The 22512-nt window shown below is 44.9% G+C and overlaps 1 protein-coding gene across 6 annotated transcripts in view; it reads right to left on the bottom strand.

Annotated features, from left to right (window-relative positions):
- The window catches only part of LOC122554875 (MAP7 domain-containing protein 2-like), a 116181-nt gene that overhangs the window by 16272 nt on the left and 77397 nt on the right, over nucleotides 1–22512 (bottom strand). For all 6 annotated transcript variants that reach the window (XM_043700231.2, XM_087993138.1, XM_087993137.1 and 3 more), the window contains 3 exons: nucleotides 12024–12128; nucleotides 11869–11922; nucleotides 4154–4232 (listed from right to left, as the gene is read on the bottom strand). In XM_043700231.2, the coding sequence (XP_043556166.2) occupies nucleotides 4154–4232; nucleotides 11869–11922; nucleotides 12024–12128 (238 nt within the window). The remainder of the gene's footprint in view (nucleotides 1–4153; nucleotides 4233–11868; nucleotides 11923–12023; nucleotides 12129–22512) is intronic.

The following is a 22512-nucleotide window of genomic DNA, read 5'->3' as shown; positions in this document are numbered from 1 at the left end:
ATGTCAAGCCTCTTGAGTGTTGTTGGAGCTGCCCCTACTGAGCAAATGGGGAATATTCTGACCTGTGACTTGGTACACAGGCTTTGGGGAGTCAGGAGGTGATTTGCTTGCTGAAAAGAAATCTGAAATTTTTCAAGGAGTGACTAGGTGTGTGGATGAGGGTTTTGCAGTTGATATAGTCTCCATGGACCTCAGTAAGTCTTTTGACAATGTCTCGTACAGCAGACTAACTAAGAAGCATCGAAAAGTGTGGTGCTGGAAAGGCACAGCAGGTCTGGCAGCAAGTAATTCCTGACGATGGGCTCATGCCCAAAACGTTGACCCTGCTGCTCATCTGCAGGATGCTGCCTCACCTGCTGTGCCTTTCCACACTTTTCAACTCTGATTCTCCAGAATCTGTAGTCCTCACTTTCTCCTAGACTAATTAAGAAGCTAAGAGCCCATAGGATCCATGGCAATTTGGCAAATTGGATGGAAGATTGTCTTAGCAGCAACAGTAAAGGGTGATGATCAAAAGGTATTTTTGAGACTGGAAGTCTGTGTCAAGGTGCTGGGTTCCCTGCTGTTTGTTGTGCACATTAATGAGACAAACATGAATATAGGATGTATTCAGTTCGCAGAGGACCTGAAAACTGGTGGTGTGATAACTAACAACGAGGAAAACAATAGGCAGCAGGACAATATAGGAAGGCTGGTCTGATAACCTGAACAGTAGCAAATGGAATTCAATTCTGAAGAGCATCAGGTGATGCATTTTGGAGGGATTAACAAGGCAAGGGAGTATACATTAAATAGTAGGACCCTGGGAAGTACAGAGGATAAGAGGGACCTGGATATGCATGCCCATAGATCATTGAAGGCAACAGGACAGGTGGATACGATGATTAAGGAAACATGTGGGATACTTGTCTTTATTAGTCAAGAGGAGAAAGTGAGGACTGCAGATGCTGGAGATCAGAGCTGAAAATGTGTTGCTGGAAAAGCGCAGCAGGTCAGGCAGCATCCAAGGAACAGGAGAATGCCCGAAACGTCGATTCTCCTGTTCCTTGGATGCTGCCTGACCTGCTGCGCTTTTCCAGCAACACATTTTCAGCTTTATTAGTCAAGATACTGGATACAAGAGCAAGGAGGTAGTGATTGAGCTGTATATAATATCAGTTAGGCCACAGTTGGAGCACTGTGTGTAGTTTTGGTAACTGCACTATAAGAAGGATGTGATGGTACTGGAGAGGGTGCGGAGGATACTCACCAGGATGTTCCCTGGAACAGAGTGATTCAGCCATGAAGAGAGATTAGGTAGACCTTTTTTGTTTTCTTGAGAGCAGAAAAGGCTGAGGGGAATCTGATAGAGCTGTACAAAGGTTCTCTGCTACATAGACAGGGTAGAGACGGAGAAAACTTTCCCCTTAATGGAGGGGTCAATAATCAGGGGTACACGTTTAAAGGTAAGCAACATTAATGGGTTTAGAGAGGAATCAAAGAAACACTTTTCATCCAGAGGATAGTGGGTATCTGAACCTTACTGCCTAGAAGAATGGGGGAGGCAGGAACCTTCATGACATTTTGTGAGTATTTAGATGAGCACTCAAAATCATAGCATACAAAGCTATCGGCCAAGTGCTGGAAACTGGAGCTAGAATAGATGGATATTCAATAACTCAGACATGATGTTCTAAGGGCCTCTTTCTGTATTGTAACAGTCTCTGACTTTATGGAAGAAGTTGTTATATTCTGGTCTGTTGGGCTGCTTCTAAATCCCAAGAACTTCACATTCAGCTAATGACCTCACATCAGCAGCACGAATGACGCTGCAAAGTGACTCCAGAGTTGGGAACTGACAGACTCCAGAGTTGTGGAATACAAAATAAATGGTGGCTCAGTAGTTAGCACTGCTACCTCACAGCTCCAGGGACCTGGGTTTGATTCCAGCTCCAGGTGACTGTTTGTGTGGAGTTTGCACATTCTACCCATATCTGCATGGGTTTCCTCCAGGTGCTCACGTTTCCACCCACAGTTCAAAGATGTGCAGGTTAGGTGAATTGGCCATGCCAAATTGCCATAATTGTTCAGGGATGTGTAGGTAAGGTGCATTAGTTAGGGGTAAATGTAGGGTAATTAGGGTAGGGGAATGGGTCTGGGTGGGTTACTCTTTAGAAGGTCAGTGTGGACTCGTTGGGCTAAATGGCCTGTTTCCACACTGTAAGGATTCTATTGTATTCTAAATCATCGCTGCTCCTCTGCAGCAATTTAAGACTGAAATTCACTTTGCGCTGTATACATGCAGCGTATGAAATCAAGGTGATCATCAACAGAAACAGCCCTGGGGAAAAGCCAACAAAATATTACACAAAATTATTTGTTAAGAGTGAGACAAACTGTAAAACATAAATTACTCCCTCCTTGCTGTCTGATTTTTGTGAGGGAGAAGTAATAAAGATATACATTTCCACAATTCTGGTGTCTGCCAAGATAATTCTAATCTCCACTGAAACAATTTGTGAAATGTAAGAATAAAACTTGTGGAAATAAAAAGCACAAATGCTGAAAACACTCAGCAAAGGTGACATCAATCGGAGCAAAGAGCAACAACATTAATGGGTTGAATATTTCTCAACTTTGTCATCACCAAAGGTCTGATGAAGGGCTTATGCCCGAAATGTTGATTCTCCTGCTGTCTGACCTGCTGTGCTTTTCCAGCAACACCCTCTCGACTCTGAGCTCCAGCATCTGCAGTGCTCACTTTCTCCTCATCACCAAAAGTGGCAGGCAGGTGGAAAGGGTAGTTAATAAAGCACGCAGTGCACTGGCTTTATTAATAGGGGCAGAAAGCCCAAGAGCAGGGAGATGATGATGAACTTGTCCAGGATGTTGTTCAGACCTCAGTCAGAGTATTGTGTTCATTTGAGGGAACCACATTATAGGAAAATAGAAAGAGAGTGCAGAAGAAGTTTCCAAGAATGGTTTAAGGAATGAGAAACTTCTGTCGGAGCATAGATTGGAAATGTTGAGTCTATTTTCCTGAGAGAAGAGAAGGCTAAGAGATTTAGTGGAAGTTTTCAAAATTATGAGTGAACTGGACAGAGCAGGAGTGAGAAATCACTCCCACTTGTGAAATGATCAAAAACTGGTGGGGGCAGAGAAATAAGGTCATTTGCAAGAGAAGGGTCTGGAATGCACTTGCTGGAAATGTGGTGGTTGGAGCTTCAATTGAGGCATTCAGGAGGGTTTTGGATGGTTATTTGAACAGAGACAATGTGGAGGATATGGATAAAAGGTGGGAGATTGCCACAAAATCATAACATGAGTTCAGAATGCTAGTGCAGATGCAATGGGCCCAATTGCCTCCAACTACACAGTAACAATTTGGTCATCTCCCTGATATTGGGCAACACGCAGGTTTCAATCTCACTCGGAGGTGGCCACCTGGTCCACCTCCCATCCAATGGACAGGGGACCAGGAAAATTCAAAACCTTCATTCAAAGTTCTGAGAAATGTCATCACACTGAAACATTATCTCTGCTTTTCTCTCTCCACAGATGCTGCCTGACCTGCTGAGTTTCTCTAGTATTTCCTATTTTCTGTCAGATTCCGAGCAGCCGTAGCTTTGCTGATGCACATGACGTGTGTTTAGAGCTGGATCACTGCATTGCCAATAGGCCAACTATTGACAATTTAAAACCAACAGAAGTAACATGAACCAATTTGCGTTGTAACTGAAACATATTTCAGTAGCTGATGATGCTATTTAGTGGTCTCTTGTGTTTACACTGTGGGTGTGAATCATAGAATCCCTACAGTGTGGAAGCAGGCCATTTGGCCCATCGAGTCCACACTGACCCTCCAAAGAGCATCCCACCTACCTGTCCTATCCCTGGGATCCTGCATGGCCCATGGCTCATCCACCTGGCCTACACATCCCTGAACACTATGGCCAGTTTAGTCTGGCCAACCCACCTAACCTGCACAACTTTAGACCATGGGAGGAAACCCAGAGCAAATGCACACTGACAGTTGCGCGAGGGTGGAATCAAACCCAGATTCTTGGCTCTGTGAGGCAGCCGTGCTGAACACCGTGCTGCCCCAAATATCCTGCTCCCTACTGTCAGCTTCATTAGACATTAGCACAACAGCGCATCTGAAGAGATTGCTGACCTTGTTCCACAGAAACTGGAGTTTGAAGCTGTTTCTCCTCATTCCTGGCAGGATTGATTTCTGCTTTGATTTCATCTTTCTGGAAAATACAACAATCAGAATGTTAAAAACACACACACACAAAAAAAAGTCACCTGCATTTATATAATGCCACCTGCAACCTCAGGACATCCCAAAGTACTTTAGGGGTGGCACAGTGGTTAGCATTGCTGCCTCACAGCGCCAGAGACCGGGGTTCAATTCCCACCTTGGGCGACTGTCTGTTTGCACATTCTCCCCGCGTCTACATGGGTTTCCTCCGGGTGCTCCGGTTTCTTCCCACAGTCCAAAAGTTGTGCAGGTTAGGTGAACTGGCCATGCTAAATTGCCAGTAGTGTTAGGTGTAGGGGAATGGGTCTGGGTGGGTTGCTCTTTGGCAGGTCGGTGTGGACTTGTTGGGCCAAAGGGCCTGTTTCCACATTGTAAGTAATCTAAGTAATCTAATCTAATAAAAATGTGGTCCCTGCTATATGGAGGAACCTCTTCCACAGCAAGATTCCACAAACAGGAGTGAAGCTATGACTGGATACACAGAGGGGAAAGCTGGGGAACGCTCCTGTTTTTCAAGATTGTGATTCCTAGTCCAGAAACATAGAAACATGGAGCAGGAAAAGATCATTTGGCCTTCAAGCCTGTTCCACCATTCAACATGATCGTGGTCAGTACCCTGTTCCCACTTTCACCCCATAACCTTTGGTCCCAAGAACTATATCCATCTCCTTCCTTAAAACATTCAATGTTTTGGCCTCAACCACTCTCTGTGGCAAGCTCACCCCTCCCTGGGTGAAGAAATTTCTTGTTTTGTCAGTCCTAAATTTGATTTGATTTATTGTTGTCGCATGTACTGAAACACAGTGAAAAGTGTTGTTTTGTGTGCTATACAGGGTGATAATACCATACAAAGTGCATTAGAATAATAGAACAGTGTTGCAGCCACAGAGAAGGTGCAGAGAGAGAGATCAACATTGATATTTGAGAGGTTTATTCAAAAGTCTGATAACAGCAGGGAAGAAGCTGTGTTTGAATCTCTTGTACATGTATTCAAACTTTTGTACCTTCTGCCTGGTGGAAGAGTTCATAACTGGAGTGGCGAAGGTCTTTGATTACATTAGGTGCTTTCCCGAGTCAGCGGGAAATATAGAGGGAGTCAATGGACGGAAGGCTGGTTTGTGTGATGGACTGGACTGTGTTCATGACTCTCTATAGTTTCTTGAGGTCTTGAAAGAACAGTTGCCATACCAAGCTGTGATGCATCCAGACAGGATGCTTTTGATGGTGCATCTATAAGAATTGGTAAAAGTCCTTGTGGACTTGCCAAATTTCCTTAGACTCCTGAGGAAGTAGAGGCATTGTTGTGCTTTCTTGACCATCGTGTCAATATGAGTGGACCAGGACAGAATGTTGGTTCAACACTCCCAGGAACGTGACGCTCTTGACCATCTCCATTGACACAGACAGGGGTGTACCTGCTGCTCTGCTTCCTGAAGTCAATGACCAGCTCCTTTGTTTTGCTGAAGTAGATGAAGAGATTGCAGTTTTTACACCATGTCACTAAGCACGGCACCTCTTTCCTGGATTCTGTCTCGTTATTTTTTGAGATCTGACCTGCAACAGTAGTGTTGTCAGCAAACTTGTAACTGGAGTTGGGGCAGAATTTGGCCACACCCTTGTGAGTGTATGAGGAGTATTGAAGGGGGCTGAATACCTAGCCTTGCAGGGCAGTTACATTAATGATTATGGTGGAGGAGATGTTAACGTCTATTCTTCATTATTGTAGACCACGGGTCAGGAAGTCGAGAATTCAGAGGGCAGAGACTTAGGTTTCAGAGTTTGGAGATGAGGCTATGTGAAATATGTTGTTGAAGGTGCAACTGTAGGCAATAAGTAGGAGCCTGATGTAAGTATCCTTGTTGTCAATATTTCAGTGTAGGGCCAGGGAAATGACTTCTGCCGTCGACGTATTGTGATGGTAGTGAATCATAGTGGATAAAGGCAATGATGTGAGTCATGACTAAACTCTCAAAGCACTTTATTGATGATGTCAGAGCCACCGGGTGGTAGTCATTGAGGCACGCTGCATGGTTTTTCTTTGGCACCGGCATGATTGTGGTCTTCTTGAAACAGGTGGGAACTTCGGATCACAGTAAGGAGAGATTAAAGACGTCAGCAAATACTCCAACCAGCTGGACTGCACAGGATCTCAGCTCACGGCCAGGGACTCCATCTGGGCCGATTACTTTCTGTGGGTTCACCCTCAAGAAGGCCGATCTAATGTCTGTGGCAGTGACTGTGGAGATAGGTGACATCAGTTCACTGACCAGTTCAAAGCGAGCTTAGAATGCATTGAGCTCATCGGGTAGGGATGTATCGTTGTTGCCCATGATTCTGTTCAACTTCACTTTGTAGCCCGTTATGCCTTACCACAAACCATGGGCGTCCATGTGGTTGGTCTGGCTCTCAAGCTTAGTTTGGGATTGTCTCTTAGCGTCTCTCATGGCCTACCCTGCATCACTAAACTGTAACCCCTGGTTCTGTACTTCCTGGTCATCTGGGATATCCTTCCTGCATTTGCCTAGTCTAGTCCTGTGAGAATTTTATCAGTTTCTATGAGATCCTGCCCACATTCTTTGAAACATCAGTGATACAGTCTTAACTGACCCAGTCTCTCTTCAAACAACAATCCTGCAACAGTCTACTTCACTCTCTCCATAACCCTGAACATCCTTGCTTAGATAAGGAGACTAAAACTGCACATTATACTCCAGTGCGGTTTCGCTAAGGCCCTGTACAATTGCAATATCACATCCCTGCTCCTGTACTCGAATTCTCTCGCTATGAAGACCAACATACCATTTGCCTTCTTCACCGCCTGCTGCACCCATGTGCTTACTTTCAGTGACATGTATAAAAGGTCCCCCAGGTCTCACTGCATCTCCCTCTTCTCCCAATCTATTGCCTTTGAGATAATAATTCACAGAGGAGAAAGTGAGGTCTGCAGATGCTGGAGATCAGAGCTGAAAATGTGTTGCTGGAAAAGCGCAGCAGGTCAGGCAGCTTCCAAGGAGCAGGAGAATCGACATTTCGGGCATGAGCCCTTCTTCACGAAATCTGAAACGTCGATTGTCCTGCTCCTTGGATGCTGCCTGACCTGCTGCGCTTTTCCAGCAACACATTTTCAGCGATAATAATTTACCTTCCAGTTTTGCTCCCAAAGTGGGTAACCTCACATTTATCCACATTATGCTGCATCTGCCATTTGCTTGCCTCTCACTGCACCTGTCTATGCCACACTGTAGCATCTCTGCATCCTCCCTCCCAGCTGTAGGCAGGTCAAAGATTGCACATGCTTAAAGTAAAAGCTGCTGAGTCTTTTTTCTTGGGTAGTGTTAGCTTGCACGAGGGGACATAGCTTTAAATTGAGGGGTGATAAATATAGGATAGATGTAAAAGTAGTTTCTTTACTCAGAGAGTGGTCAGAGCGTGGAATGCACTGCCTGCAACAGTAGTAGACTCACAAACTTTAAGGGCATTTAAATAGACACTGGATAAACATATAAATGATAATGGAATAGTCTGGGTTAGATGAGCTTCAGATTGGTTTCACAGATTGGCACAACATCAAGGGCTAAAGGGCCTGTACTTCGCTGTAATGTTCTACGTTCTATGTCAGGGGTGAGCGACAGCAGCCAGCTAGAAAGCTCAAAGATGGCACTGCAGAAAGTGTGCACTTAGAAAAGCTCTTCAGAGTTTTAAATAATCTTTAGGAAATAAAAACAAATTAACAAATGGAGGCTGGAAGAGGTGAGGTTAGGGAATAATGCCTTTGATGGTCTCAGGGCCTAGTAAAGACACTCTCGACCCCCAGAACATTCCGGTTCACAGAGTTGCCTTGACTTTAAAAACAAACTAGTGCAAATATCTTTCTTACCCAGTGGTCCTGCCCAGTGCAATAGTATTTAGAAACACAGAGTGACCCTGTGTGTGGGTATAGACAGGACCATGGACAAATAACCCTTAACCTTCCCACACTTGATTCACATTACAATGTTACAGCGACGATCTATCTACAGCTATAGTTCATGTGAATAACGGGAAGATATTGAACAGTCCAAACACTTTCTTGATTAAAATGGGTTTCCTGGAAATGAGGTCAGTGTAATGTGAGCTGTAATCCACCTTCTGATGAGACAAATTCATGTGACTTTGGAACAAAGCCAAGCAAAGCATTCAAGGAGATATAATATTGGGCATACTGTCCTTAATTGATGGAAAACCTGGCTGTAGAAGACACTAAGCAGATGGTTGCCTAGCAACCCATCTGGATTGTTTTCTGTTTTCACAAGCCTATGGAGTTATAGGGACAAAACCCCCAAAGCTCCTGCAAGGCTGAGAGTTTCGCTATCCTTCTCTTCGTTGAAGCACTTGAAACTCTGATTAAGCTCCCACCTCTTAGTGTTTTGATTAAATTGTAAACCCTGGGGCAAGGTGAAGGACAACCACTCCCCTGAGCCTTGGAACCAGCTTGAATTCCAACAGAACTGAAGATGTTTGGAAAATATTTCATCGGTTTACAGCTGTCAGCCGTTCCATTTTGCCAACAAGAATTCAAGGACTCAACAAATTCTAGTTTTTCTTTTCCAGACCATCGGCCTACAATGCCTTTCTATTGTCCTTTAAAAATATTATCGCTGCAGAGTCTTTGCTGTCTGATGTTGTGTGTGTGTGTGTGCGCGTGTCTGACTTAGAATTAAAAGGGGATATATTTCCAATTTCAGATTATCGATTAGATGTTAACCACTTTTGCCACTTGGTTTTAATATGTTTTATTTTACAAACAATTGTGGGCTCACTTAAAGGAGCATGGACATAATCTTTTATTCTGCATTCAGGTACAAAAACATTTTGGCAAGCTGCTGTATTGCACTACAGGAGGGGGGTTGAAGAGCTCGGAAGACTAACATAAAGTGACACCAACAAGATGGGTTCAATTCTCACCCTCACTGAGGTTAACCATCCGGGCCTCTCCTTCTCCACCTCTCCACTCGCCTCAGGTGTGGTGAAGCTCAGGTTAAACTTACTGACAGTCATTTCTCTGTCTAATAATGTACCAGCCCTCTGAGATGCTGGTGACTTTCCGTTTTTTAATACCACAAGGCACAATGCTGTGCACCCCTTATTGGTTGCAGTGCGCATAAATGATCTTGACATGAATCTAGGAGGTTTGAGCAGCAAGTTTGCAGATGACATGAAAAGTAATGTTGTAGTAAATAGTGAGTAGTAAAGCCTGAGACTACAGGATGGTAAGGATGGGCTGGTCAGATGGGCAAATGGAATTTAATCCTGAATCATATAGTGTGGAAGCAGGCCTTTCAACCCATCGAATTCACACTGACCCTCCAAACTGCACCCCACCCTAATCCACTCCTCTGCTCAGTCCCTGTAACTCTGAATTTTCAATGGCCAATCCATCTATCCTGCACATCCCTGGACACTATGGGCAATTTAGCATGGCCAATCCCACCTAACCTGCGCATCTTTGGACTGACAGAGGAAATTGGAGCACTTGGAGGTAACTCACACTGGCACAGACAGAATGTGCAAATTCCACACAGACAGTCACTCGAGGCTGGAATCGAACCTGGATCTTTAATGCTGTGAGGCAGCAGTGCTAATCACTGAGCCACCATGCCAGCCCTACAGGATCCTGGGAAGTACACAGCATCAGAGGGCCCAGAGTGTGCAGGTCCATAAACCCTTGAATGCAGCAGGACAGGTAGATAATGTGGTTAGAGAGGCATGTGGGATACTTGCTTTCATCAGACAAGGCATTGAATATAAGAGCAAGGAGGTAGTGATGGAGCTGTATATAACATCGGTTAGTTATATAACATCGGATGGAGCACTGTGTGTAGTTCTGGTCACTGCACTATAGGAAGATGTGATTGCATTGAAGAGGGAGCAGAGGAGATTCACCAGGAGGTTCCCTGGAACAGAGTGATTCAGCGATGAAGATGAGATTAGATAGACTGGGGTTGTTTACCTTAGAGCAGAGCAAGCTGAGAGGGTTCTGACTGAGATGTGCAAAGTTTCAAGTTGCATAGTCAGACTAGGTAGGGAGAAATCTTTCCCCTGAGTAGAGGAATCAATAAGGTAAAAACAATGACTGCAGATGCTGGAAACCAGATTCTGGATCAGTGGTGCTGGAAGAGCACAGCAATTCAGGCAGCATCCGAGGACAGGCAAAATCGACGTTTCGGGCAAAAGCCCTTCATCAGGAATAAAGGCAGAGAGCCTGAAGCGTGGAGAGATAAGCTAGAGTATCTCTCCACGCTTCAGGCTCTCTGCCTTTATTCCTGATGAAGGGCTTTTGCCCGAAACGTCGATTTTGCCTGTCCTCGGATGCTGCCTGAATTGCTGTGCTCTTCCAGCACCACTGATCCAGATAGAGGAATCAATAACCAGGGGTACAGGTTTAAAGTAAGGAGCAGGAGGCTTGCAGGACATTTGAGGAAAATATTTTAATCACCCAGAGAGTGGAGGGTATCTGGAACCCATTGCCTGAAAGAGTGGTGGAAGCAGGAACCCTCAAGACATTTAAAAGTATTTGAAGAAACATTGAGGGAACTAGAGCTTTTCTCATTGGAGCAAAGAAGGATGAGAAGTGACTCGATAGAGGTGTAAAAGATGACGAAAGACCTAGATAGAGTGGATAACCAGAGACTTTTTTCCCAGGGTGGAAACGGCTATCACGAGGGGACGTAATTTTAAGGTGATTAGAGGAAGGTTTGTGGGCGGCACGGTGGCACAGTGGTTAGCACTGCTGCCTCACAGTGCCAGAGACGCGGGTTCAATTCCTGCCTCAGGCGACTGACTGTGTGGAGTTTGCACATTCTCCCCGTGTCTGCATGGGTTTCCTCCGGGTGCTCCGGTTTCCTCCCACAGTCCAAAGATGTGCAGGTCAGGTGAATTGGCCATGCTAAATTGCCCGTAGTGTTAGGTAAAGGGGTAAATGTAGGGGAATGGGTGGGTTACGCTTCGGCGGGTCGGTGTGGACTTGTTGGGCCGAAGGGCCTGTTTCCACACTGTAAGTAAGTAAGTAAAGTAAAGTTTGGGGGAGATGTCAGAGGTAGGTTCTTTACACGGAATGCACTGCCAGCGGTGGTAGGAGAGTCAGAGACATTAGGGACATTATTGACGACTCTTGGATAGGCACATGGATGACAGTAAAATGAAGGGTATGTAGGTTAGTTTGATCTTAGAGTAGGATAAAAGGTCGACCAGTCATTGAGGGCCAAAGGGCCTGTACTGTTCTACGTTCTAAGTTCTGCTTAGATGAACATTTGAAGCACCATAGCATGCGAGGCTAGGGACCAAGTGCCGGAGAATAGGCCTAGTATAGGTGGATGGTTGAACAAGTGTGGACTCAATGGGACTTTTCCCATGCTGTAAAAACTCTCGTATTTTATGACTCCAAATTGGCCATCTTGGTGATTGAATCAAAACATTTAAACAAACTGGTGAGTCATAGAGCAGTTGGTGTGCTCTACAGCAGATTCCATCCAACACTAACAGTGTGGCAAAATATTCAGAAAGGAGGGAAACTACAGGAGACGCGGTGGTGGTGGTGGAGGGGGGGGGGGGGGGGGGGGGTTTAACTTTACAGTTGCTATGGTTACCTTGGGGTCTCCAGTGTCACTTCGCCTGGTTCTTTTCATGATCTCTTCGATTCTCTACAAGAAGAAAATTGCCCAGTTAAGGAGAATTGTTCACATTTTCACCCAAACTAAAACCCGCTTCCCTTCAGTTCACCAACTTAACTCTGCGACCTAACCTTCTTTCGCTCCATTCGCTCCTGCTCAATCTGGTGGATGATCTGTTCCCGTTCTAATCGCTGTCGCTCCGCTGCCTCCCGAGCCTTGATTTCAGCTTCTTCTCGCTGAGGAGAGAAAGAAATACAGGGTACAGTTATGAAATAAAAACACCACTACAAAGTAAACTGTGTCATACCATGGCCAAGCCAATTTTGGAAAGAAGTTTTGTTCTTTAAATGGCCATCGTCGATCTCTGCTCACAATTTATTCTGTGTCTAATTACATTCAACATGTGGGGAGGTGTTATTCAACTCTGACGTGTGCTGAATACCTATTCATAGAATCCCTATAGTGTGGAAACAGGCCATTTGGCCCAACAAGTCCACACCAACCCTTTGAAGAGGATCCGATCCAGACCCATTCCCCTATTTCGCTCCATTTACCCCTGACTAATGTATGTAACCGACACATCCCTGAACACTGTGGGACAATTTCACTAGGCTAATTCACTGAAACTGCACATCGTTGGACTACAGAAAGCCATGCAGACACGGGGAGAATGTGCAAACTCCACACAGACAGTCGCCCAAAGTTGGAATTGAACCCAGGTCCATGGTGCTGTGAGGCAGCAGTGCTAACCACTGAGCCACCATGCCATTTTTAAGTTTAAGGTTGAGATGTACCTGATGGGAACTGAGGATAGGTTCTCACTCTCATAAAACAATACTGTAGCCAACAAGCCAGCTTCTCCAAGTCTGAAATACATTATATTGAGTGTCAGTGGTCAACGAAGTGCTCTCTCTGACAGGGGGTCAAGGGCAGATGGACACCACTTCAGATCAAATGGTGTCAACCATTTTGGACTGAGATCAGGAGGCAGTTATTCTTTGGAATTCTCTAGCTGAGAAGGCTGAGGAGATTCAATCTCGGTGTATGTTCAAGACAGAGACTAATGGATCTCTGACATATGTGGACAGTACAGTGTGGTGGGGTGACCAGCCATCATCGGGCTGAACAATGGAGCAGGCAAATTGAGTGTGTCTGAATTTGGTGCCTTTGGGTCAGCATAGACAAGATATGCTGTATCATTTCTATATGTCGTGGAGTGGCCTACTTATATTACATATATGTATTGTTAGAGTAAGAAGACTGGCTGATCCAGAGAGTTTATGACTGTTTTTATATAATGTGATTTAATTTCAGATTATCCTTAACTTAATATTGAGTTCAGACAAATAAGGGGTGATTTAAGTGTTTTAGGGTAATTTTCGGGTTTTGCAGGTTGATAGAGCTATTCTTTCTGGAGAGGAGAATTCAGAAGAAAAGGGCACCATTCGAGTCATTTCAGTGTGAAATTAGAAAACACACCTATTTCAAAAAGAAGTTGGAGTTTTTTTTTAGTCTTGTCTATTCTAGTCAGGACGAGGAGGCAAGAAACAGATTTGAAGAAAGGGCACACTAATTTATACAGGTAGTTTTTGTGTAAAACGTGTTTTGGCAGCGTGATTTGGCTCTAATGTCACCGAAGAATTAGGGAACAGTGTTTTCGAGAATGCTTACCTCTGTCCGCAATAGTGCAATTCCACTGCTGATTGTTTCACACACTTTGTCTGAAGTCTCTGCACCATTCTGCGTGTGCACCAATGTCAGCTGCTGTCACAGCATGTATGAGATTTAGTACTATTGGATAAAGAGTGGGGCTGGAAAAAGCTCAGCAGGTCAAGTAGCATCAGAAGGCGAAGTGGGGGGGTGTCAACATTTCAGGTCAGAAACTTTCATCGGGGAGAGGGAAAGGGGAAAAGTGGGTGATATGGTGATAGATGGATGCAGGTAGGAGGTGGCTGTGATTGGTCAGTCAGAAGTGTGGAGCGGATAAGTGGGGTGAAAGGTGGACAGTAGAGTCAGGTTAAGGCAGCAGGGTGCAGAGGGAGGGCTGGCCCTGGGATGAGGTGGGCGGGTGGGTAGATTTGACAGCCGGTTTATAAACTCTATATGTTTGTAAACTCCCACTATTTATTTCATAGCCCCCTTCCCCTCCCCCAGCCCTGATGAAAGGTTCTGACCTGACATGTTGACTCCCCTTCACCTCCGATGCTGCTTGACATGCTGTGCTTTCTCCAGCTCCATTCTGCTCTCCTGCATCTGCAGTCTCACTATTACCTCCCCTCTGTATAAGTCCTGTATAATTCCTGCAGGACTTCATTACTCTTATTCATAGCTACTGCTTTTTAAATTTGTTCTTGTACTTGCATATCACACAACCTAAACCAAACCACAACAAACGGACAGAAGACAATCACCCACAGCCACCCACTTCTGCAACCACAAATGCACCTGAAAGTGATGATGATGGTGATCCTTTGTCCCTGCATTAACAATATTTTTTCCAATGTAATGTGTTAAATTTACTTTTGTTTATGTAGTAAATATGATTTAAACCTTTATTCAGGCTGTGCTATACTTTGTGTTAGGCTTTTAGGTGATTTTTGAGCGATTGTATGTGTTATTTTGTGTTGGTCTGCCCCAACCCCACTTTTCCCATATGCCCCATTATTTCTATTAAGTGAGGTTTTGCTAGAATGCAACTACGGGATTATAGGAGAACTACCTGTCCAGCCTGAGAAGAGGGTGTTGATTGGTTGGGTCGTTGTTGGCATGGAGATGCAGCAAGGACAAATATGCATCAATCTCAGTTCTCAGAACAGGCAGGCAGACTCCAATTGGTCAAAGGGTTGCCACAGGGGATTGGCAGTCTCCATTTCTTAACAATGAGCAAAGTGGAACACTTTGCATAAGGTGCCATTATAATGAGGGGCTTTAATTATCCAAGTATTGACCAGGATGGTAGCAGGAAGGACAGGAACAAGATATCTTGGAGGGCGCTCAGACAAATTTTCTGCAGCAGTATGTATCCAGTGCAACATGAAAGAAGGCACTGCTAGACCTGGTTCTCAGGAATGAGGTGGGCCAAATCGATCAAGTATCAATGAGGGTGCATTTTGGGAACAACAATCATAACGTCATCAAGGTTAGGGCGACTATAGAAAAGCACAAGGAACAATCCAGAGTTATTTAGGGAGGGTCAACTTGACAGGCACAACTCTAATGGACACCTTCCAAGAGCAGATAGTTCAGATACAGCCAAGGCATGTTCCCACGAGGGGAAAGACTTGCTGCCATTCTTCATCTGTTGAGGGATGATGGGAATGAGAGTTATTTGGGCAAATGCAGTTTCATTCAGGAAAGCCAGCATGGATTTGTAAAGGGCGAATGGTGTTGAACTAACTCACTGGAACCTTTTCATGCAAGAATAGAGAGGCTCGATGAAAGTAATGCTGTTGCTGCTGATGTACGTGGATTTCCAGAGACATTTGATACAGTGCCACACATCAGACTTAGGAAGGAAGTTAAAGCTCATGGAATAAAGGAACAGTAGCAATGTGGATGCAAAATTGGCTGAATGATAGGAAACAAAGAGTGAGGGTTAATGGATAGCTTTAGAAGTTGTGTTCCCCTGGGACACTTGCTTTTCCTGATATATATATATATATATATATATATATAGTGGCCTAGAACTTGGCGTACCCAATTTCAAAATGTGGATGATACAAAGCTTGGAAATATTGTCAGCTGTTTGGAAGATAGTGTTGATCTTTGGAAGGATAGAGGATGTGGGAATAGGCAGCCAAGTGGTAGATGAAATTTAATGTAGAGAAGTCTGAAGTGTTTCACTTTGGCAGAAGGATAACAGAACGATCAGAGAAGATGGGAGCTGTTTTCCTCAGAGAAGAAAAGGCCAAGGGGAGATTCGACCAAGGTCTTCAAGATCAGGAAGGGTCTGGGCAGAGTAGACCAGGGAGCAACTCCCCCTATTGGTGGAAGGATTGAGAACCTGAGAAGACAGATTTGAAAAAAAATGGCAACAAAAATGGCCTTTTTATGTAGTGAGAAGTTGGAATCTGGAATGTGCTGAAGATGATGGCAAGGTTAATTGAAGTTTTCAAAAGGGAATTGGATCATTATGTGAAGGGAAAAGGATTGCAGGGCAACAGGTAAAGATGGGACTGTGAGACTAGATGAATTGCTCTAGCAAACAGCTAGTATAGACAGCAACAGGATAAACTTCTGGGTTGACCATTCATTGTCCACAGAGAAAGGGCAACATATTTTAGAAGCTCGCTCACTACTGAGGTTCAGGAAAGATATCACGAGTTTTCCATTGGGAAAGATGATCACAGTCTAGGCAGCAAAGTCAGAGTTGAAGCATTGGATTTAACATGCTGGCCAGTGAAACAGGAGGAGGTGTTTGAAGCTGCTTCTCTGATTCCTAGGGAGACTAACTTTCCATTTTAGTTTTCTGCTGAGCCAGCAATTATCATCCTTCCTTAGTTATTCTGGAAAAGGTGGTGGTGAGCTGCCTTCCTAAATCACTCTAGTCCATACAGTGCAGGTACCCTCAGCCAATACAGAGGATGTTGGAGAGTCAATCACATTGGTAGGATCTGGAGTGACATTTGGCTGGACCATAAGACCAATAGATGGAGGAGCAGAACTTTGTCATTTAGCCCATCAGGTCTGCTCCACCTTTCAATGAGATCTGATAATCTTACTCTACTTTCCCGCCTATTTCCCCAGAACCCATGATTCCCTTATTGCTTAAAAAGTCTGTCCTTCTCAGCCTTGAATTTATTTAACCCTGCTTCGACAGCACTCTGTGGTAAAGAACTCTCACAGAAGAAATTCCTCATCTATGTCTTAAATGTGTGGTCCCCTATTTTGAGATTATGCCTTCTGATCCTAGACTCTCCTATAAGGGGAAACAATCTCCCCACACCTACACTATCAATAGCCCTCTAAGAATCTCAGATGTTTTAGTAAAGTCAATGAGTATTGACCCAACCAACTCAACCAACCCGCTTGACTAGTACCACATCCACAACTATCCATGGCCTCGCGCCACTGACATTCATTAGCAGCTATGTATATTATCTTTCTTTCTTAATTCATTTGTGGGACTTGGGCGTCGCTGGCTGGCCAGCATTTATTGCCTATCCCTAGTTGCCCTTGAGGTGGTGATGGTGAGCTGTCTTCTTGAATCACTGCAGTCCACCTGCTGTGGGTTGACCCAAAATGCCAGCAGGGAATTCCAGGATTTTGACTCAACAACTGGGAAGGAACATTTCCAAGTCTGGGTGGTGAGTGGCTTGGAGGGGAACTTGCAGGTGGTGGTGTTCCCAAGTACCTGCTGCCCTTGTTTTTCTTGATGGAAGTGGTCGTGAGTTTGGAAGTTGCTGTGTAAGGAACTTTTGTGAATTTCTGCAGTGCATCTTGTAGACAGTACACACTGCTGCTACTAAGCGCTGGTGGTGAAGGGATTGAATCTTTTTATTGTGGTGTCAATCAAGCGGGTTGCTTTGTCCTGGATGGTGTCAAGCTTCTTGAGTGTTGTTGGAGCTGCACCCATCCAGGCAAGTGGGAAATATTCCATCACACTTCTGACTTGAACCTTGTAGATGCTGGATAGACTTTGGGGTGTCAGGAGGTGAGTTACTTGCTGCAGTATCCCTAGTCTCTGACCTGCACATGCAGCCATTGTGTTTATGTGATGAGTCTTGTTGCATTTCTGGTCAATGGTAACCCCAAGGATGTTGACATTGGGGGATTCAGTGATGGTAATACCGTTGAATGTCAAGGGGGTGTTGGTTAGAGTGTCTCTTATTGGTAATGGTCTTTGTGTGGCACGAATGTTGCTTGCCACTGCAAAATGCACTACAGAAATCCAGCAAAGATCCTTCGACAGCACCTTCCAAACACATTTCCATCTAGAAGGAGAAATGTAGCAGATACATGGGGATACTGCCAGATCCAAGTTCCCTTCCTAAGCCAATCGCCACCCTGACTTGGAAATATATATTGAGGTAAAAACAATGACTGCAGATGCTGGAAACCAGATTCTGGATTAGTGGTGCTGGAAGAGCACAGCAGTTCAGGCAGCATCCAAGGAGCTTCGAAATCGACGTTTCGGGCAAAAGCCCTTCATCAGGAATAAAGGCAGTGAGCCTGAAGCGTGGAGAGATAAGCTAGAGGAGGGTGGGGGTGGGGAGAAAGTAGCATAGAGTACAATGGGTGAGTGGGGAAGGGGATGAAGGTGATAGGTCAGGGAGGAGAGGGTGGGGTGGATAGGTGGAAAAGGAGATAGGCAGGTAGGACAGGTCCAGACAAGTCATGGGGACAGGAAATATACATTGCCATTCCTTCACTGTTGCTGGATCAAAATCCTGGAATTCCCTCCCTAAGGGCATGTGGACTGCTGCCCATCACCACCTTCTCAGGAGGCAACTGGGGACAGGTAATAAATGCTGGCCAGGCAGCAAAGCCCACTCCCACGAGTAAATTAAAAACAAAACCTCCTGTCAGACAGTCCCTCCATACCGAGTGAACCTTTTCTCATCTGCCTCCAATGCCGCTGTATTCTTCCTTAGATAAAGTGTTCAAAATTATTCAAAGTATTCCATCTGTAGTTTCTGGATCAGTGGTGCTGGAAAAGCACAGCAGTTCAGGCAGTATCCGAGGAGCAGTAAAATCGACGTTTCGGGCAAAAGCCCTTCATCAGGAATACAGGCAGAGTGCCTGAAGGGTGGAGAGATAAATGAGAGGAGGGTGGGGGTGGGGAGAAAGTAGCATAGAGTACAATAGGTGAGTTGGGGAGGGGATGAAGGTGATAAGTCGGGGGGGGGGGGTGAAAAGGGTGGAGTGGATACGTGGAAAAGAACATAGGCAGGTAGGACAAGTCATGGGGACAGTGCTCAGCTGGAAGCTTGGAACTGGGGTGAGGTGGGGGAAGAGGAAATGAGGAAGCTGTTGAAGTCCACATTGATGCCCTGGGGTTGAAGTGTTCCAAGGCGGAAGATTAGGCGTTCTTCCTCCAGGCGTCTGGTGGTGAGGGAGTGGCGGTGAAGGAGGCCCAGGACCTCCATGTCCTTGGCAGAGTGGGAGGGGGAGTTGAAATGTTGGGCCACGGGGCGGTATGGTTGATTGTTGCGGGTGTCCCCGAGATGTTCCCTAAAGCGCTCTGCTAGGAGGCTTCCAGTCTCCCCAATGTAGAGGAGACCGCATCAGGAGCAACGGATACAATAAATGATATTGGTGGATGTGCAAGTAAAACTTTGATGGATGTGGAAGTCTCCTTTAGGGCCTTGGATGGAGGTGAGGGAGGAGATATGGGCGCAGGTTTTGCAATTCCTGCGGTGGCAGGGGAAGGTGCCAAGACGGGAGGGTGAGTTGTAGAGGGGCGTGGATCTGACCAGTAGTTTGACTAGTGCGTTGTGTAATTTTAGCAAAACCTTTCTTTGACACTCCATTCCCTTTGAAACAAGGACCAATATTCCTTTTTCTTCCTAAAGAAAGATAAAAGAGAATGATCAGGGAGAAGGTAGGGCCGATCAGGGATAGTGGAGGGAACTTGTGCGTGGAGTCTGAGCAGATAGGGTTTTTTGCTTCCGTTTTCACCAAGAAAAGGGAACTTGTTGTAAATGAAAACTTAGAGGAGCTGGGATACAGTCTTGACCAGATCAAGATTGAAATTTTAGAAAACATTAAGATTGATAAGTCCCCAGGCCCTGACCAGATTTATCCTAGGCTGCTCCGAGAAGTGAGAAAGGAGGTTGCTAAGCTGCTGGCGAGGATATTTGCCTCCTCACTCTCCATGGGAATCATACTGGAGGATTGGAAGGAGGCGAATGTTGTTCCTCTTTTCAAGAAGGGGAATATGAAAATCCCTGGCAATTATAGACCAGAAAGTCTTATGTCTGTGGTCAGCAAAGTTTTGGAAATAATTCTGAGAGATGGGATTTATGACTATTTGGCAAAGCATTGTGTGATTAAAGGCAGTCAGCATGACTTTGTGAGGGGCAGGTCATGCCTCACAAATCTTATTGAGTTCTTTGAGGAGGTGTCAAGACAAGTCGACGACGGGGGCGAGCAGTGGATGTGGTGCATTTGGATTTCAGCAAGGTATTTGATAGGGTTCCCCATGGTAGGCTCATTCATAAAGTCAGGAAGTATGGGACACAGGGAGATTTGGCTATCTGGATTCAGAATTGGTTGGCTGATAGAAGGCAGAGAGTGGTTGTAGATGGAAAGTATTCTGCCTGGAGGTCAATGTTGAATGGGGTCCCGCAGGGCTCTGTACTTGGGCCTCTGCTCTTTGTAGCTTTTATAAATGACTTGGATGAAGAGGTTGAGGGGTGGGTTAGTAAATTTCCAGATGACTCAAAGGTTAGAGGTGTCATTGATAGTATAGAGAGCTACTGCAGGCTGCAGGATGCAGAGCTGGGCTGAGAAATGGCAGATAGAGTTCAACCTGGATAAATGTGAAGTGATGATTTTGGAAGGTCAAACTCGAATGCTGAATATAGGATTAAAGACAGGATTCTTGGCAGTGTGGAGGAACAGAGGGATCTGGGTATGCAAGTACATAGATCCCTCAAAGTTGCCACCAAAGTGGCTAGGGTTGTTAAGAAAGCATATGGTGCTTTGGCTTTCATCAACAGGGGGTTAGGGTTTAAGAGCTGCAAGGTCTTGCTGTAGCTCTACAAGTCCCTGGTGAGGCCACACTTGGTATATTGTGTCCAGTTCTGGTCACCCTACTATAGGAAAGATACAGAGGCTTTGGAGAGGGTGCAAAGAAGGTTTACCAGGATGCTGCCTGGACTATGTGGAAAGGTTGAATAAGCTTGGACTTTTCTTTCTGGAGAGGAGGAGGAAGAGAGGAGACCTGATTGAGGTGTACAAAATAATGAGTGGAATAGATAAAGTCAATAGCCAGAGACTTTTCCCCAGGGCAGGATTGACTGGTACAAGGAGTCATAGTTTGAAGATATTAGGAGGAAGGTATAAAGGAGACATCAGAGGTAGGTTCTTTACGCAGAGAGTTGTGAATGCATGGAATGCGTTGCCAGCTGTGGTGGTGGAAGCAGAGTCATTGGGGGCATTTAAGCATCTGCTGAACATGCACATGGAGCGCAGTGAGTTGAGGGGTGTGTAGGTGAAGTTACTATATTTGACATTAGGATTAACCTCGGCACAACATCGTGGGCCAAAAGGCCTGTTCTGTGCTGTACTTTTCTACTTTTCTATGTTCTATTCCATTGTCCTTCCCTACAGTCAGCTTTTTTTGTGATTCATGGAAGAGAACTCCAAAACACTGCTCTGCTGCAGCTTTCTGCAATCCTACTCCATTTAAATAATAATAATCAAGGCATCGGAGGCCCCACCAGAATACTTGCCAGAGTGCGCATCCTCACATTTCTCCAAATTACATTCCATGTCAATTTTCTGCCTCCTCACTGAGGCAGTCTATGTCCCTCTGCAGTGTCCTCATGTCATTCTCACCACTTGCCTTCCCACTATTATTGTGTCATCTGCAAACCTGGCTATAATGCATTCACTTTCCTCATCCAAGTCATTAATATTTATTGTCAATAACTGTGGTCCCAGCACTGGTCGCTGGGGCACTCCATAATTACATCCTGAAAATGCCCCCGTCATGCCAACACTCTGTCTTCTATTAGCCAATCCTGTATCCATGCTTATATGCTCCCTCCAATACTTATTCAGCAGCCTCATGCATGGTTCCTAACCAAATACCATTCTGACAATCCAAATATATTACATTCGCCACTTTGTCTATCTTAATTGTTACCTCCTCCATGAATTCTAATCAATTTGTCAGGCATGATTTAATCTCATGACTTTGCTTGATTAGATTGTATTTCTAAATGCTGAGCTATTATATCCATTATAAAAGATTCTAACATTTCTCCAATGACGGACACTAAGCTAACTGGCCTATTCTGGGAAAGTAATCCTCCTTTCCTGGGAAGAGTGAGGAAGGGTTTTAGAACACCACAATTTTATGGCTACCCTTACTGACATCAAACTCTCAAAATCACAGAGTTTTCCAACATCCGATGCCTTGATTATTATTCCAGTAATGTAACAATGGAATACAAAACCCAGAAGCTGAACCCGCTGATAGAACAATGTTCTATTCCCTGCGGTATTCCACAGGGATCAGTACTGGGAACCCTGTTGTTGAAATATACACAAAATGATTTGGAAGAGAATGCGGGTGGTCTGATTTGTAAATCTGCAGATGACACAAAAATTGGGGGAGCTGCGGAAAATGAGCTGGATTGCCAGAGGATACAGAAGAATATAGACAGGCTGAAGACAGGTGGAGAAATGGCAGATTGATTTTAATCCAGACAAATGCGAGGTGATGCACTTTAGAAAATCTAATGCAGGAAGCGAGTATACAGTAAATGGCAGAACCCTTAGTTGTATCAACATAAAGAGGGATCTAGGTGTACAGGTTCACAGTTCCCTGAAAATAGCAAGGTGAGTCAAGAAGGATTATGGCATGCTTGCCTTTATTGGTCAGGGCATAGAGTATACAATTGCCAAGTCATGTTGCATATGTACAGAAATTTAGTTAGGCCACATTTG

The sequence above is a fragment of the Chiloscyllium plagiosum genome, unplaced genomic scaffold, assembly GCF_037043375.1.
Source record: "Chiloscyllium plagiosum isolate Xiang-an unplaced genomic scaffold, Cpla_swu_hap1 HiC_scaffold_12, whole genome shotgun sequence".
NCBI classification, from domain to species: domain Eukaryota; kingdom Metazoa; phylum Chordata; class Chondrichthyes; order Orectolobiformes; family Hemiscylliidae; genus Chiloscyllium; species Chiloscyllium plagiosum.
This window is presented reverse-complemented; position numbering and strand designations above follow the sequence as displayed.